The sequence below is a fragment of the Mirounga leonina genome, unplaced genomic scaffold, assembly GCF_011800145.1.
Source record: "Mirounga leonina isolate KUSES-001 unplaced genomic scaffold, KU_Mleo_1.0 Mir_94, whole genome shotgun sequence".
NCBI classification, from domain to species: Eukaryota; Metazoa; Chordata; class Mammalia; order Carnivora; family Phocidae; genus Mirounga; species Mirounga leonina.
Window position 1 is genome coordinate 46,416,689 of NW_023270855.1, and position 18,084 is coordinate 46,434,772.

At 55.7% G+C, this 18,084-nt stretch overlaps 1 protein-coding gene across 1 annotated transcript; it reads right to left on the bottom strand.

Annotated features, from left to right (window-relative positions):
• Positions 1–829: 829 nt before the first annotated feature.
• MAP1S (microtubule associated protein 1S) lies at positions 830–17,020 on the bottom strand. The gene is made up of 7 exons (XM_034996822.1): positions 16,890–17,020; positions 15,464–15,565; positions 13,944–14,026; positions 12,761–12,901; positions 9,805–12,157; positions 1,815–2,050; positions 830–1,091 (listed from the first exon to the last, which is right to left on the bottom strand). The coding sequence occupies exons 1-7, from the start codon at positions 17,017–17,019 to the stop codon at positions 936–938; spliced, it is 3,201 nt and encodes a 1,066-aa protein (XP_034852713.1). The 5' UTR covers position 17,020; the 3' UTR covers positions 830–935.
• Positions 17,021–18,084: the final 1,064 nt, after the last annotated feature.

The following is an 18,084-nucleotide window of genomic DNA, read 5'->3' on the forward strand; positions in this document are numbered from 1 at the left end:
TCTGGAGGCTGAACTCTGAAATCAAGGTGCCAGCACGGTTGGTTCCTTCAGAAAGTTCTAGGGGAGGACCACTCTTCACCCCTCCCAGCTTCTGGAGGCTCCAGTGCTCCTTGGCTTGCGGCCCCATCACCCCAATCTCTGCCTCCATCCCCACACAGCCTTCCTTTCTCAATGTCTCCTCTTCTGTCTCTTATAAGGACACCTGTCATTGGGTTTAGGGCCCATCCAGATAATCCCAAGATCCCTCACTTAATTCCATCTCTCTACTCGGTGACATTCCCAGACATCGGGTGACAGGACAGACGTACGCTTTCGGGGTCGCCATCCACGCCGGTGCACGTGGCACGTTCTCTAATGTATGTCTAGGCATCTCCACACGTGCAGAGAGCAGGAAGGGGGTTCTTCGGGAATTAATGTTTTGTGACCATTGGGTTTCCGATTCTTTAAGACCTCTCTGTGGCAGGGGACTCTCCTGCCAGGAGCATCGATCGTCTCTAGAAACGGGGAGGAACCTGTTTTCCAGCTTTGGAGCATAGGGCCTGGGGCTCAAATCTCACCTTGGTCACGGACCGGTGTGTGGTGGGGGTCCAGCGGCTGCCCGGGGGAACCAGCTTCCCCACAGGGAAAATCAGCCCCTCAAGGTCAGCAGCACCCACAGCCGCCGGTAGTCCCTACCAGAGCGGCACACCCTCCCCCAGGCCGGGGCGTTCCCATCCGCCACACAGAGGCCAGAGCATGCCTCCCCCCGAACTGGGGGCCGGCACAGTGGTAACAACAGCCCCGGACGTTGCCAAGTCTCCTGTCAGCAGAAGGAACGGAGGCCACAGCCGAGTGGGGTGCCTGGTTTATTTCTGATGCAGGGGAGTCTCAGGCAGCGGCAGACTCCGGGCTTGGGGGGGTGGGGGCGGGGGCGGGGGCGGGGGGCTGGCCCGGAGCTAGAACTCCACCTTGCAGGCGGGGAAGGCCTCGTCCTGCATGGACACGGTGCTGTTGCTGCCCAGCACGGTGATGCCCAGCGCCTGGTGCCGCGCGTGCGTCTCCTCGTACCACTCGTGCATCGCCACCGAATCGAAGGTGGGGATCAGGGTCACCTGCGGGTGGGACAGACGGCCTGATGGTGAGGGGGAGGGGGTCCCCTCTGCCCTCCCGGCCCCGCCCCCGACTCCACTCCCGGCATCTCAGGCCCTTCTCCTGAGCACGTCTGCTCGGCTTCCCTTCTCTCCTGCCTGGACGTCTGTGGCTGGGGGCCAGCTCATCCCCGAAGCCCCTTCTCTTCCCCACAGCACCCAGGGGAAGGGAGCCTCTCACAGCACAGGAGAGCAGGCCTCCCTCTGGCTCCTCCCCTGCACATGCCAGGCTTGCTCTCCCGCCGGCCGGCCCACACGCGGCACGGGTGGCCAGGGACCTGGAATCTGCTGCTTCTACCCAAACTTGCCTCACGCTCCAAGGCTCTGCTTCCAGGCCTCCTCTGGGGACAACCCCAGCCCACAGGCTCAATTCTCCCCTTTGTCAGCTGCACTGACAGCTCGCCTCTTCCTCCTGGCCCGTCACACGAGTCCTGCCCAGCACCCGCACCCAGGCTGCTGCAGATAGACGAAGTGGACACAACAGGAACAGAGTCCTGAGAGCTGCTGGGACCTCTGCGCCTGCTTTTGTTTCCATGGCCCTGGAGACCCAGCTTAGCCTCTCTGAGCCCCACTGCCTCTGTGGGTGGGTGAGGGTCGCACATAAGACGACGTTCAACAGGAAGGTATTAGGAAGTGTGGGCCCCACCTTGTGCCACGATTGCCTGAGGCCCTGGGGTGGTCACGCACCTGGAGGTCACGGTCCCACTGCTGCTTGCCAGCCAGCAGTGCATCCAGGACGGCCCGCATGCCCTCCTCCTTGCGCTGGTCCTGGCCACTGATGACATAGCAGAGTGCACGCACCCGCCGGAAGAACTCCTCGTCCACCAGCCGGGCGCTGCTCCCGCTGGGCAGGTAGGCCAGGTCGAGGTAGACAGGGGAGCCAGGAGGGGCTGCTGACCCCCCCGGTCGGCTGCCAGCTGACCCTGTGGGCAAGAAGGACAGCGTCAGTCCTGAGCTCCTGGGACCAGGAAGGGGCCGAGACCCAGGGCCCGGGAAGGGGTTCCCAGCTCTGACTACACCCCTCCAAGTGGTTCCCTCCTCAGGAGAAGGCCTGATCTCACTATCTTATAGTTGACAAGCTCTCCCTGGTGTGGGCAGTTACTCAGTGAACGCTACAGATACCCCGGTCATATCTTCAGTGGCCTGGACCCTCCCTGGCTAGTCCCTGGACACAGACATACCCAGGGCCAGAGGTAAGGAAGGTAGGAAGGGGCAATCAGGGAGGGCTTCATGGAAGAGGAGGTTTTTAGAACTTCGGCTCCCAAAGCAACCGGTACCTAGAACAATCTGCTGCTTTTGCAGCACCCATCTGTTCAACTACTCATGGGGCATTTACCGAACCCTCCTGGGCATTAGGCACTGGGGACACAGCAGTAAGCGAGAGAGACAAAAATCCCTGCTGCCAAGGGCAATGGGGAGACAGAGTGGGTGTGGTAGGGACAGAACTGCAAGAGGGAGACCCAGGATGTGGCACAGCTCTCAGAGCCTCATGCATGGCCTTGAATCCAGAGCCTATGCAAAGGGGATGAGGCCACCAGTCCCAGGTGTGTCTCAGAATCAACTGATTGAAGACCTACCTGGATCTCAGGTCCAGGAAACCCGGCCAGATGCTTGGCATCTTATGATCATAAACATTGCCCAGCTCAGGGTGTGGGTCCAGAGGGCTGCCGGGGCATTTGCAGAATGAATGAATCCCCCCGCTTTGGGCAAGTGGCATCTTTTTTTTTTAAAGATTTTATTTATTTGACAGAGAGAGATAGCGAGAGCAGGAACACAAGCAGGGGGAATGGGAGAGGGAGAAGCAGGCCCCCCGCCGAGCAGGGAGCCCGACATGGGACTCGATCCCGGGACCCCGAGATCATGACCTGAGCCAAAGGCAGACGCCTAACAACTGAGCCACCCAGGCGCCCGGCAAGTGGCATCCTTCACTCATGGCTGGGAACAGCGGTGGTGAGGATCTTAAGACTCAGGAAGAGAAAGCCACCGCGGCTATGGAAGGCGCAAGGGAGACAGGAGCCGCAGAGGCAGAACAGTGAAGGGAAGATGAGGGGGGCGTGGGCAGAAGCCACAGGGCAGGACAGGGGTAGAGCAGGGGCTGGCAGCCCGGTCTGCTTTTGTAAATGCAGTTTTGCCAGAATGCCCATTCGGTTACATGCTAAGCTGCTGTTCCGCCACAGTGCAGAGTTGAATCCTTGGGACAGAGGCCATCTGGCCTGCAAAGCTGAAAACGTTTATCTTCTGGCTCTTCTGAGGCACAGTTTGCTGACACGAGCACAGAGGGTCAGTCTGTCCGAGGCAGTAGGAGAAGGAGACCCCAAGTGGCCAAATGCCCTGGCAGAAAGGGCCTTGGATGACTCCCAGCCTCCGGGGGCCAGCCCCGCCCCAAGGCCTGGGTAGCACCTGCCAAAGCTCACAGGGGCCCATCAGGTGCCTCCCTTGGAATGTGCCCAAGAAGGATAAGAAGTGGCAGCTCAGGTGGGCACTGAGGCTAGGAACCAACGACAGGCCATGAGCGAGAGAAGCCAGAGCCACGGTCAGGGCCACCCAGGCACCTAGAACAGGTGAGCAAGCACTCAGGGAACGAGCTCAAGTTATGATCACTGCTAAGCATCATCAATGCTCTCCCACCAGTCCCCTGGTATTTCTAGGCCTGCACTGCCCTCCACGGTGTCACCAACCACTGCAACATGGCAGGTATGAGCTGAGACGAGCAGGGGTTGCAAAACACAGGCGAGGCATCCAGGACTTTTTTTTTTTTTTTTTTTAAAGATTTATATATTTATTTCAGAGAGAGCGAGAGCACAAGCATGAGTAGAGGGGGCAGCAGGCAGAGGCAGAGGGAGAAGCAGGCTCCCCGCTGAACAGAGAGCCCAACGCGGGGCTCGATCCCAGGACCCCAGGATCATGACCTGAGCCGAAGGCAGTTGCTTAACCAACTGAGCCACCCAGGCGCCCGACCCTCAGTTTCTACCTCAGACTGACCCCCAGCACAGAAGCAGCAATTAACCAGAGAAGCCACACAAACCTCCCCTGGGGAAGGGGGAGATTTGGATCTCCAGAGTTAATACATTATTAAATTCGAATGTCCAATTTTCAACAATAGCAAAAATCACAAGGCATACAAAGAAACAGGAAAAGTACAGCTTATCCAAAGGAAAAAAAGAAAAAAAAAATCAACAGAAACCAGAAAGGCCTGACGGTGGGCTTACTGGACAAAAACTGTCTTAAAGATGCTCACAGAAAGACAGACGTGCAAGAGAACGCTGCATGAACAAAACAAATTCCAAGTGGGATGACCTCAAAGAGATCCACAGTGAGACCCATTTTAATCCGACTGCTGAAAGACAAAGAAGAGAATCTCCTTGAGAGAAAGCAGAGATAAAGGGAAAGTTTATAGCTATAAATATTTTATATTAAAAAAAGAACATCTCAACGTGACAACCCTGCAACCCAAGGAGCTAGAAAAAGAACAAAAGGAAATCCAAAGCTAGCAGAAAAAAGGAAATAATAAAGATAAGAGCAGCGATTTTAAAAATTGAGACTAGAAAAACACAAAAGATAATCAATAAAACCTCAAGTTGGTTCTTCAAAGAGATTAACAAACTTGACAGCCCTTTAGCTAGACTAAGAAAAAAAAGAGAAGACTCAAATTACTAAGCTCGGAAGTAAGAGTAGAGACATTACTACCGACTCTACAGACATAGAAAGCATTAAGAGAGTACCGTGAACAGCTGTACAACCAACAAACTAGATGACCTAGAAAAAATACAGATTCCTAGAAACACAAAATCTACCAAGACCAAATCACAAAGAAACAGAAAAGCTGAACAGATTCATTGTTAGTAAGGAGACTGAATCAGTAATTAAAGCCCTCCCCAGCTTCACTAAGTTTCCACCAAACATTTATTTTATTTATTATTTATTTTAAAGATTTTATTTATTTATCTGACAGAGGAACACGGTGAGAGAGGGAACACAAGCAGGTGGAGTGGGAGAGGGAGAAGCAGGCCTCCCACTGAGCAGGGAGCCCGACGCGGGGCTCGACCCCAGGACCCTGGGATCATGACCTGAGCCGAAGGCAGATGCTTAACAACTGAGCCACCCAGGCACCCCTCCACCAAACATTTATTTTATTTTATTTTTTTAGATTTTATTTATTTATTCATGAGAGACAGAGAGAGAGACAGAGGCAGAGGGAGAAGCAGGCTCCCCATGGAGCAGGGAGCCCGATGCGGGACTCGATCCCAGGACCCTGGGATCATGACCTGAGCCGAAGGCAGACACTTAACCGACTGAGCCACCCAGGCGTCCCTCCACCAAACATTTAAAGAAGAACTAACATTGATCCTTCTCAAACTTTTCCAAAAACACTGAAGAGCAGGGAACACATCCTAACTCATTCTGAGGCCAGTGTTGCCCTGATGCCAAGGTCAGACAAAGACACTATGAAGAAAACTACAAACCAATATCCCTTATGAACCTTGATGCAAAAATCTTCAACAAATATTAGCAAGCCAAATTCAGCAGCATAGGAAAAGGATCAGACACTATGATCAAGTGGGATTTATCCCTGGGATGTATGGTTCAACATACAAAAAAAAAAAAAATCAATATAGGCCCACATTGGGTATACAGATTACTTAAAAATAAAATCTTTTTTTTTTAAAGATTTTACTTATTTATTTATTTGAGAGAGGGCAAGAGTGAGAGAGCACAGCAGTGCGGGAGCAGTAGAGGGAGAGGGAGAAGCAGGCTCCTTGCTAAGCAGGGAGCCCAATGCAGGGCTTGATCCCAGGACTCTGGGATCATGACCTGAGCCAAAGGCAGATGCTTAACTGACTGAGCCACCCAGGCACCCCTTAAAAATAAAATCTTAAAAAAAGAGAAAAATCAACACAATACACATTAACAGAATGAAGGATAAAAAAAACATAATCATTTCAATTGTTACAGAAAAGGCATTAGACAAAATTCAACACTCTTTCATGATAAAAACCCTCTAAATAAAAAGATTAGAAAAAAAAACCCTCCGGGCGCCTGGGTAGCTCAGTCGGTTAAACATCTGCCTTTGGCTCAGGTCATGATCCCAGGGTCTTGGGATCGAGCCCCACATCGGGCTCCCTGCTCAGTGGGAGGCCTGCTTCTCCCTCTTCCACTCCCCCTGCTTGTGTTCCTGTTCTCGCTCTCTCTCTCTCTGTCAAATAAATAATAAATAAAATCTTACAAAAAAAACCCCAAACCCTCAACAAATTAGGAGTAGCAAGAAACTGCCTCAACGTAATACAAGCCATACATGAGAAACCCACAGCTCACATCGCACTTGATGGTGAAAGACTATAAACTTTTTTCCTAAGAGCAGGGACAGGGCAAGAAATGTTGGCTTTTGCCACTTCTAGTCAACACAGTACTGGAAGTGCTAGCCAGGGCCATCAGGCAAGAAAACGAAAAGGCACTGGGTTGGAAAAGAAAAAATTAAAAGTTATCTCTGATCACAGAGGATATGCGCTTAGTGTAGAAAACTCAAATAATGTGCACGTGCACACACACACACACCATCTGCTAGAATAAACAAATCCAGCAAAGTAGCTGGAGACAAAATAAACACACACAAATCAGTTATGCTCCTGTATGCTAATAGTGAACAACTTGAAAAGGAAATTAAGAAAACAATTCCATTTACAATAGCATCAAAAAAAATAACTTAGAAATTAACTTAACCAAGAAAATAAAATACACGAGAACTACAAAACACTTCTTAAATAAATGAAAAAAGACACAGAAATTCACAGAAAGACATCCCGTATTTGTGGACTGGAGAATTAAATATCCACTGAGCGGTTGGCACTACCTGAAACGACCTAGAGATTCAATGCTGTCACGGTCAAAGTGCCAGGGATGGCTTTTTGCAGAAAGAGAAGAATCTACCCTAAAATTCATATGGAATCTCAAAGGATTCCGGAAGGCAAGACAATACTGAAGAACAAAGTTGGGAGGCCTCACGCTTCCTGATTTGTAAACTCACGACAAAGGGATACTAATCAGGACAGAGTGGTACTGACATAAAGACAGATATGTAACAGGCCAAGGGAATAGAGAGCCCAGAAATGAAACACTCACATATGTGGTAAAATGTTGTTTGGCAAGGATGCCAAGACTGATGCTAGGAAAACTGGATGTCCACATGCAAAAGAATGAAGTTGAGCCCTTATTTAGCACCACAGGCAAAAATTAACTCAATTCATCAAGGAGCAAAATATAAGAGCTAAAACCATAAAACTCTTAGAACAAAACAAAAGCTTCACGACACTGGATTTGGCAATGATTTTTTGGATAGGACACCAAAAGCACAGGAAGAAAAAAAAAAAGGGCAAACAGGACTTTGTGAAAATTACAAACTTTTGTGCAAAGAACACTATCAACAAAATAAAAAGGCAACACAGAATGGGAGAAAATATTCGCAAATCATATATCTGATAAAGGATTACTATCTGGAATATATACAGAACTGTCATAACTCAACAACAAAAAGACAACCGGATTCAAAAAGGGGCAAAGACCTGAATAGACATTTCTCCAAAAAAGATATATAAACAGGGGCGCCTGGGTGGCTCAGTTGGTTAAGCGACTGCCTTTGGCTCAGGTCATGATCCTGAAGTCCCGGGATCGAGTCCCGCATCGAGTCCCGCATCGGGCTCCCTGCTCGGCGGGGAGTCTGCTTCTCCCTCTGACCCTCCTCCCTCTCATGCTCTCTGTCTCTCATTCTCTCACAAATAAATCTTAAAATATATATATATATAAATAGCCAACAGTACATGAAAAGATGCTCACTAATTAGGGAAATGCAAATCAAAACCACCATGAGATACCACCTCACACCCATCACATGGCCACTATCAAAAAAAAAAAAAAAATCAGAAAACAGTGTTGGCGAGGATGTGGAGAAATTGGAACCTTTTTGCACTGTTGGTGGGAGGACAGGGTGCAGCCGCTGTGGAACAGTATGGCAGTTCCTCGAAAAAAAATCAAAAATAGAATTACCATCTGATCCAGCAATCCTTCTTCTGGGAATATACCCAAAAGAGTTGAAAGCAAGATCTCCAAAAGATATTTGTCAAACCGTGTTCACAGCAACGTGGTTCAACAGTAGTCAAGAGGTGGAAACAACTCAAGTGTCCATCAACGGGTGAATGGATAAGCAAAATACGGTGCATCCACATAACGGAGTATTATTCAACCTTAAAAAGGAAGGAAATTCTTAAAAAAAAAAGTGGGGGGGGAGGGGGAAAATTATGACGCAGGCTACAGCATGGATGAACCATGGAAACATTCTACTGAGTGAAATAAGACAAATATAGTAGGATTTTACTTACACAGGGCCCTAGCATCATCAGGGTCCTAGAAACAGAGAGTGGAATGGTGGGTGCTGGGGATTGGGAGAGGAGGAATGGGAGTTAGTGTTTAATGGGGACAAAGTTTCAGTTTTGCAAGATAAAAGGAGCCCTGGACAGGGATGGCGGTGATGGTTGCACAACATGAGTGCGCTTAATGCTGAACTGTGTGCTTAGGAACGGCTACGGTGACGTCATGTCGTGTACATTTCATCACAACTAAGGGAAACCGGGAGAAAAGTTACCACGGCATACCCAAGACTGCTAGCTTGAGAGTCGGCTTACAGGGTGGCCCCTGGCTGGAGTCTGGGGGACTTAGATCTCAGAAAGGTCCCCACTGTCTGCACAAGGGTGGCTCGCTGCCCCCCCCCCCCACCCCAGGTCCTGCAGCGCTGTGGCTCCTGCTGAAGCCCTGCTTCCCCCTCTCTGAGAATCCCGGAATTTGGGTGCATGTCAGGCAGAGGGGGACAACGTGCCCAGCCCCCACTAGAAATCCTGGGCACTCCAGTCTCTAATGAGCCTCCCTGGGAGGCATCACCTCCCATGGGTCATTGCGGTTCACTGCTCTGGCATTAAGGCACATGGTGTGACTACGCTGGGAGGCAGCTCTAGAAGCCTGTGCCTGGATTCCCTCTAGGGACTCCCCGCCCCGCCCCCCCACACCCCAAGCCTCTTGCCCTTGCTGATTCTGTTCCATATGTTTTATGCTCTAATACAGTTCAGCCACAAGGAGCACAGTATACCTAGTCCTCCCAGCCCAGCATCCAACCTGGTGGTGGTGGGCTTGGAAACCTCTGCACAAAGGGATTAAATATACTATTAAAATTAATTTCACCATGGCGCCTGGGTGGCTCAGTCATTGAGTGTCTGCCTTTGGCTCAGGTCATGATCCCAGGGTCCTGGGATCAAGCCCCGCATCGGGCTCCCTGCTCGGCGGGAAGCCTGCTTCTCCCTCTCCCACTCCCCCTGCTTGTGTTCCCTCTCTCACTGTGTCTCTCTCTGTCATATAAATAGATAGATAAAATAAAATTAATTTCACCTGCTTCTTGTTATGTACTGTCACCACAGCAAGTTCAGAAGGACAGATATGCTCACTTTATGTTTCCCCCGACGGCACTGCTTGAATGCCTCAGACTTACAAGTGCCTGAATGGTGAACCAGAACTTCCGTTTTATATGAGAAGCTGAGGCCCAGAGAGGGTGGCAGGTGTGGCTGAGGCTACACAGCAAGTAGGGAACAAAGACTTGGGCCAGTAACCCACCGTAGGACTCCAGCTCCTGGGTACTTACCAGAGGGGCCCCGAGCGGTCGTCTTGGGGACTGAGGACTTTCTGGACAGGGGCACCCGACCTCCCTTGTCACCGGGCTCACTCCGGGTGCTGAGCGGCCGACTGGCCCGGTCTCCTCCAGCCAGTCCCCTGGTTTTGGCAGTGGTCGCTGGAGTGGCTTTGGAGGCGGCTGTGCTGGGGTTAGGGCGAGCCAGGGACTTCCGGGTACGGCTGAGGCCCTCTGTCAGCCGGGCCTGCTCAGGGGGCAGCATCTCGGGGTCCACCATGCAGATGCTGGGTGGGGTGGGCAGCGGTGGGGGGAACTTGAGGGCCTCGGGCAGGGGGTCGCGGCGAGGGACCCCAAAGCCCTCCGTGTCCTCGTCTGAGTCCGCAGGGCCGGGGGCGGCAGGCAGGGGGTCTGAGTCAGACAGGGTGGGCAGGGACTCGCTGACGGACGTGGGTGGCGTCTCCTCAGCCCGTGGAGCGCCGGCCCGCTCCTGGGACCGAGCACTGCTATCGGAGCTGCCGGGGGATGTAGGCGCCAGCGCCACGGGCACAGCCTTTCGGTGCTCGAACTCGCAGGGCGACACCAGGCAGAGGTCCACGTCGTGCGGGGAGGCCGAGCGCCGGACCCGGGGGCCACGAAGTGGGAGGCTCAGCCCCGCCTCGCCCGTGGTGGCCGGAGGCGGCGGCAGCACCTGCTCGAAGGACACGGACAGGGACTCGTCTACCTCCGTGGAGTGCGGGGAGCCCACCTCAGCGGGCAGTGAGGGCGTGGTCACTGTGGGGGAGGCATCTGGCCCAGCCTCCCCGCCGCGCAGCGGGCTCAGCGACAGCCGCCCGCTGCCCTCAGCCAGGCCCTGCTGGGCTCCGGGAGGCGAGGGTGTGCGTGGCCGGGGGGTGCTGGCATCCAAAAGCAGTTCCAGCGCCTTCTCCTCCAAGGCGCTGCTGTCCTCCCCGGCCGGGCTCAGCCCCAGCTCCAGGCTGCTCTCCTGGCTGGGTGTGGCCACCAGCTGGGGGGCTGGGGAACTACAGGTCTCTGCTGGGGGGCTGGCCTCTCCACACCGGAAGGTAGGGGGGCTGCGGGGCCCATTCTCCGCTGGCGGGACCCCTGGCCGGGGGATATTGGGTGCTCTGCGGGGCCTGGGGGCGGCCGGGGCACCCGCTTTCTTCACACTCACTGAAGCAGACGCCGCCCGGCGTACCTCCTGGGGCTGGGTCCGGGGGATGCTGGGCTTGGGGTCCTTCTTCACCTCCCGGGGGACCCTGGCTTCTTTCTCAGCCCTGCGGGGGGCCTCAACCCGAGGCGGGTCCTTCCGGGCCACCCCGGGGCGCTCCTGGGCCGGCCTGCTGGGTGCTGTCGTCCGGCCTTCTCTTCTTAAGCTGTCCCGGGAGCCCACGCTTTCCTTGCTCTCGGCTCGTCGAGGCCCCACCAAGTCCTGGGGGGTCACCACGGGCTCCCGCAAGAAGCCCAAGTGCTGCAGGCGGACCAGGCCGTCCAGGAGGCGGGCGGGCGGGGTGCAGCCAGGGAACAGCACGCGCACCACCTTCTCCGTGGGGCCCGCGGGGTGCCACACCAGCAGGGCGCACACGGAGGCCAGCGGGCGGTCGGCCCCGGCCGTGGGCGGGTGCAGCACGTACATGTCCAGCCGGCCCACGCCCATCTTCTGGAAGAGCACGGTGGGCTCGGCCGGGAGTGGCCCGCGGTTCAGAGTCAGCGGTGTGATGCCCAGCCGGGCCAGGAGGCTCAGGGCCAGCTCCGCCTCGTCCTCGCCGCTCACCAGACGCGAGGCAGCAACACGGGCATTGAGGAACACGACCCCCAGGTTGGGGGAGATGAGCCTGCGAAGCCGGTCGTCCCCAGACCCCCCGCCGGCCGCCGCCTCCTCGCGCTCCGCCAGCTTGCGCCGCAGTAGACTGTTGAGGCCCGGGAGGCTGTCGGCGCCCGCGTGGGTCACCAGCACGGCGTCCACCCGGTCCAGGTGCCGCACCAGCTTCCAAAAGCTCGACTTGGGGTTGGAACCACCATTGACCAGCACGGTGAAACCATTGACGGCGAAGAAGGCGGCGTCGCCGAGGCCGCCGGGGAAGATGTAGCAGCAGGGCCGGGCGAGCCTGAGGAAGCCCACGGACGCCGGCGGCTCGAGCAGCTCAAAGGGAGACGGCGGCTCCAGCGACTCGGCCACATACTCCAGGAACTCGCGCAGGCCCTCGGACGCCGGCAGCTGCACGGGCGGGTTCCACTGCAGCCGGAGCGCGCTGTGGAGGCCGAGCACTTCAGGCGCCAGCTGGGCCCAGTCGCCAAAGGTCGGGCAGGTGATGGTGAGCTTGGGCAGGTCTGCAGGTGGGGGTGTGGATGCCAGGAGATCCCGGATCTGCAGAAGGGGGTAATGGTTAGAAGCCTCCGGGGCCTGGGAGAATCCCTTGCCCACTCCCCGGCACCCTTAGGACAAAACCCAGCCCTCCCCATGGTCCACAGAGACATACGGTCCTGCCTCACCACCTGCTTCCCTCCCCCACCCTTTCTCTTACTCTCCCTGCCTCAGGGCCTTTGCACTTGCTGTTCTCTTCCTACAGCACAGCTCCCTCCAGAGAAGACCTTCCACATCCCCTACCCCCGCATCTGGTTCTTATCTCACCCATCATTCCATCACTCTCATAAATGTGAAAAGGTGGTTTACCAGAGTTTTGCTCATTTGCCCCACCCAGACTAAGGACTCTAGGAAGGACCCTACCCTGCTGGGACCTAGAACCTGGGGTGCCACTTGAAGTCTCTGGGAGGTCTGCTGATCTACAGGCCTAGCCTCAAACCACACACTGCAGTGGGCAAGGGAACTGAGCCCCAACAACAAAAGGGACCGTTCCACAGAAGAGGCGATGGGACGTGGTGGGGGGCAGGTCACTAGGGCCACACAGCCTGATGCGGACAAGCCAGGATTCAGAGCCAGGGGAAGCAGGATGAAGAGGAGGGGACTTACCTCTCTGTCCCCTAGGACCTGGAGGAAGTGGCGGGGCGAGAAGCCCCCTGTCTGGAGTAGCAGCTCCCCTGTCTCTTCCAAGCAGGGCCCAGCCAGCACCAGCAGCTTGTGAGGGGCAGGGTCAAGCAGAAGATTCCGGAGCTGGGGAAGGGGAGACGGTTAAAGCCCCTACTCTGTGCAGTCACAAAGCCTGCACCCCCCCTTGGAATGGCCTCCAACCCCAAATCTACATACAACCACCCCACCCCTGTCCCCAGCCCACTTCTCAACAGGAGGCTGGAAGGATACCCTCCGGGCCCTGAGTCCTGCACCCCACCCCAGACAAACTCCTGCTGCTCAACCTAAAGCCAGGCTCCAGTGCCTCCTCTTCCTAGAAGCTCACTTTTCTGGACTCCCTCCAGTCCACTTGTCTCTCTGGCCCAGCCTCAATGCCATGGGGAGGAGAGTATCTGTGTCTGGCTCTATCACCTTCAGAGCTCCCCGAGGAAACAAAATGGAGCATTTTTGATCAGAGGAATCAACCTGTACGAGGGTCTCTAGAGGGGGGTCCTGGGACCCTATCTTGTTCATCTTTCCCATGGATAACTGCGAGAAAAACACAGATGTCCACAAGCTACAAGTATTAAGAAGTCAATTCAGGGGCGCCTGGGTGGCTCAGATGGTTAAGCGTCTGCCTTCGGCTCGGATCATGATTCCAGGGTCCTGGGATCGAGCCCCACGTCAGGCTCCTGGCTCAGTGGGGAACCTGCTTCTCCCTCTCCCTCTGTCTCCCCCCACTGCTCATGCTCTCCCTCTCTCTCTGTATCTCTGTGTCTCAAATGAATAAATAAAATCTTTAAAAAAAAAAAAAAGTCAATTCAGACAGCTCCTAGGGCCCAGTCAGGAGGGAGGCACAAGACGCAAACACCAGTCAAGTCCCACCTTCCTGCCTCCAGACATTCCCTGCTCCATTCCTTCCTCCCAAACTCCAGTCTTTCCAGACTTTACCCACTCCCACCATCACCCCTGAGGAGGGAATAAGCTGCAGCCAAGGCCATCTGGGGAGGTCTCCTGAAGGAGGGGGCGATGCTAGTGAGTGTCAAGAGGATTTCAAACAGCACAAAGCCAGGGATGCAGGAAGGCAAGGCTTGGGAGGGCGCCGGTCCCAGCAGCCTGCTCCCTCCAGGAGAGGACTATTCCCTACCTCGTCACATAGGGACTTGTCTGATGGGTTCAGGAGGACCAGGGTCTCCAGGGTGTCTCCGCGGTGGTGAAGGCTCCGCTGGCCTGTAGGGGAATCGGGCGCAGTGAGTTTGGGGCTGGGCCATGTGCATGGGGCCGGGCTGTCCCAGTGTCAAACCCTGCCTCCCTATGTGACTCCAGGCAGTCACAAGCCCCTCCAGGACTCTGCTTCCCGGGAACCCCAGCCAGGGGTTATCTGAGGATCAACAGGCACATGGTGGAGCTGCAGGTCAGGATGAGGCAAGAACAGGAAACCTGCCTTGGCAGGCCTCACACTGGAAAGAGCAGGGACAACAGGCTTCCACGGCTCACAGGCCCCAATTCACAGCAGTCAGCCCTAAGGTGGATGGCACTATCACCCCCATTTTATAGGCAAGAAGCCTGAGCCCAGGGAGGACCAACAAGGCACACCAGGAAGAGGTCAGACATGGGAAAGGACTCTGAGGCAGGACTGTATGAGGATCAGGAAGTGGTAGGTGAGGCCAGAATGAGGGGAGCACGGGGGCAGGGAGGCCTCCTGGGCCACAAAGAAGGGAGTGGGGGTGATTCTGCAATCTGAACCCTGGTCTGCCCCGCAGAGCCCAGATGTTTCAAAAATGGAGCCCCAGGCCTGAGGCTGGGGACCTTTTGGCACTGATCAACCTTTTATCAGTTTATCACATGCTTATTATCATGTACGGACATGGCCTCATTCCGGTGGGGAAACTAAGGCATACAGAGAGGAAGGAGCTGGTACCGTCACACAGAGCAGACGGGATTTCCAGCCCCTGCCCCCTCAATCCTGTGAGGGGTCAGGAAGCCACCAGGAACGGCTAGGACAATGAGCCAAAGGACACTTCCTTCCCCTCCTGCAGCAGCCTAGGGCTGACTCAACAGGCTGGCTGAAGCAAGAGGGGCTGCGGGTGACACGTGGAACCCGCCCAGCAGCTGTTCTGTGCGGTGGGTCACCCAGGCATCCTGAACCCTTCCTTGATCTTGCTCCTTTCCCAGCTCCCCATCTACTGAGCACCTACTGTGCACCCAGCCCTGTACGGGGCTCACAGCCACGAGCCAGACACAGTCCCTGCCACACAGGGCCCATACTCCACCCTTCAGGCCCACTCAGCAGCCCCTCACTTTCCAAATATCTTCTCACTTTGCCTGGGCCCTTCCCTCCACTTGACACACCAGTCCCAGATGCCTCTCATCCAAAGAACCCACTCCTGGAGGTCGCCCTGTTCCCCCCACCCCTCAGCTGCCTCATCTGCAAAATGGTAACAAAAACACGCGGTCCTGTCTCATGTAGAGTTGATGACCAAGGGAGTTAGCGCCGGGTCAGGGCCCGCCCCTGCTCCACACACTGTAGATCGCAGCTATATTACTACTGCTGTTTACAGCGATACCTGAACCCCATGCCTGGCACATAGTGGGCACTCAGAGAACACTTGCCCAATGAATGAGTGGAAGGGGAGCAGCTGAGGCATGCAGGGTCTCCAGTCTCACCTTTCACGATGCTGGAGAAGGTGGCGGAGTGCCGGGACACGAAAACCTTGAGCTGCTCATCAAGGCTGCAAATGCCAGGGTCAATGTCCCAAGACCGGATGCCTGTTGGGGGGAAGGGGGGCAGGAGAAGTGAGGCGGGGAATCAGCTGGGCTCCTCTGTTCCCAGAATAGTTCAGTAACTAGCATCTGGCAGTAGGAGCAATCCCAGCCCCTCCCCTCAACCTGCCCCCCAGTGCAACAGCCTGGAGACTCAGAACCACCCAAAGTGTCCTTGGAGCTCTCTGCATCCGCGTCAAGGAACCCAAAGCGTAACTCGGCATTTCACAGAGAAGACTCAACATCAACAAGAAAGCTCCCACCTCCTAAACAGTCATCTCGACCCCTCCATCATCTCCCCCACCCCCACCAGTGGTCTCACAGCTCCTCCACCCAGCCAGGGCCAAACATGCTCCCACCTCTTGGCCTTTGCGCCAGCGGCTCCCATTCTCAGGATGCCCTTCCCTCTGCCTCTCTAACCTCAGGTCCTCAGCCCTTTGCATCCTTCTGGGCACTTCTGACAGCAGGTGAGTTTAAAACTTGTTCCATCTCCTCGCCCACTTTGGGTTCATCCCCCTACCAGACTGTTGGCCCTGTGAGAGCAGAGCTGAACCTGCCTGTGGTCCCCACACTATCCCTGCGCGTGGGGCCGCGGGGAAGGGGCCAGGAGAACCAGGCACAGACGACGACATTCCCAAGCACAAGAATAGAAGTGTGCGCTGCCTTCCCATTTTTACAGGCGCCAGACCGCAGGCCCTGCCCATCTGATGGGAGGGAGGGGGGAAATGAATGACCTCCAAACACGGTGTGGGGTGCACCACACCCGCCGGGCCACCGTGCCAAGTGGCTGCAGGTGAGCCTTGCAGGTGCACCTATGACTCACCTCCCCAGATGCCAAATCCCCTGGGCACGCCGCGCCCACCCACACCCCAATTAGCAAGCTCCCTGTGGAGCAACAGAAAGTGGGCCCCGGGGCTCCAGGCCCAGCCTCTCCACCCCTGCTCCTTCCTCCAGGACGTCTAGGCTGCTAAGACCGGTGAATTCGAGGCGACCCCACCCTCCCCCCGGCAGGCGGGAAGCGGAGCCGTCGTCTGTGTTGCCCAATCACGCGGGTCCCAAAGCCCAGGCCCGTGTCCCGTCCCTGAGCTGCACCCCGGTCGGGGCGGGGCAGCCCAACCCAGGCCCGGGCGCCGCCTCCTCCGTGGGCACCCAAGGCTTCAGCCCGCGCCGTGCGCCTAACGACGAGGAAGACCGAGCCTCCCGGCCCCGGGACCCCGCCGCCCCCCACCCTCTCCCCGCCCCCAACCCGGCCGCCCCACCCCCCGGCCCTCGGGCCGAGACGCGCGGCCGCGCCCGCCTCCCGCACCCCGCGCCCCCAGGCCGGCCCGACCTCGTTCGAGCTCCTCCAACACATAGGCAAGCAGCCCCGAGCACCCGCACTCGCCGCCCACCACGAGCAGCAGCGAGCTCGGCGCCTGGGGCGCCCCGGGGCCCGCCGCTGCCGCCGCCGCCGTCGCCATCTTCGCGCCGCACTGACGCTCCGAGCGCCCACCCCGCTGGCCCCGCCCCTTAAAGGGGCCGAACCGGAAGAAAACCCCGCCCGGAAGCCCCCTCGCCCCTCGTCTTGCCCCTTTGGCCCTTTCTGGTCTTGGGAGGTGGGGACGGGAGCACCGAAGTGGTTGGCAGATTCTTGGCTCTCCACTTTGGCCACCCCCTCCCAAAAGATCATTCCCTCGTCCGTCCGTCCGTCCGTCCGTCCATCCATCCATCTATCCATTCATTCAACAAGCTTTGACTGCATGCCTACCACGTGCTCCCCGGGAACTCATTACATCACAGTAGGCCCAGTCAGAACCAGGTCCACATGCTTCTAACTCCCTGGGTCAGGGCTTGAACAGAGAAGAGAAAGGTATCTTATAGCTAGGGCTTTAAGGAATGTGTAGGAGTTTGCCAGGTATGAGTGGTGGGGCAAGAGCATATGAAGCAGACGTTAGAGCACGTGTAAAGTTTTAAAGGTAGGAAAGTACATTCCGGAGCACTCTGGGTCCTGGAGCAGGGTAACACGCTTGCACTTATGTGCCAGACATTTTACTCCATTAGCTCATTGAATAAATCTGTGAGGTAAGTAATGTTATTATGGTCATTTCAGAGGAGAAGAAACAGAGGCTTGGAGAAATGAAGTCATCAGCTCCTTAAGTGGTAGAATAGAGCTGAACCCAACCAAGTGAGTCTGATTCTAGATCCAGCCTGTGGCAGGCACTGACTGCCTGTCTCACATGGGTACCCCTCCTTCCCCAAACAATCTCATTCAACCCTTTTTTAAAACGATTGTATTTATGGGGCGCCTGGGTGGCTCAGTCGTTAAGCGTCTGCCTGTGGCTCAGGTCATGATCCCAGGGTCCTGGGATCGAGCCCCACATCGGGCTCCCTGCTCCATGGGGAGCCTGCTTCTCCCTCTCCCACTCCTTCTGCTTGTGTTCCCCTCTCTCGCTAGGTCTCTCTTTTTTTTTTTAATTTTTTTTAAGATTTTATTTATTTATTTATTTGAGAATGAGAGCGAGAGAGAGAGAGCACATGAGGGGGGG

Bases quoted from the DNA above. Each gene is read 5' to 3' on its own strand.
- MAP1S (XM_034996822.1), bottom strand. From the start codon at position 17,019: ATGGCGACGGCGGCGGCGGCAGCGGCGGGCCCCGGGGCGCCCCAGGCG. The intron at 15,566-16,889 runs GTCGGGCCGGCC...TCCCCCCAACAG, and splicing joins GTTGGAGGAGCTCGAACGAG to GCATCCGGTCTTGGGACATT. The intron at 1,092-1,814 runs GTGCGTGACCAC...TCCCACCCGCAG, and splicing joins AGTGGGACCGTGACCTCCAG to GTGACCCTGATCCCCACCTT.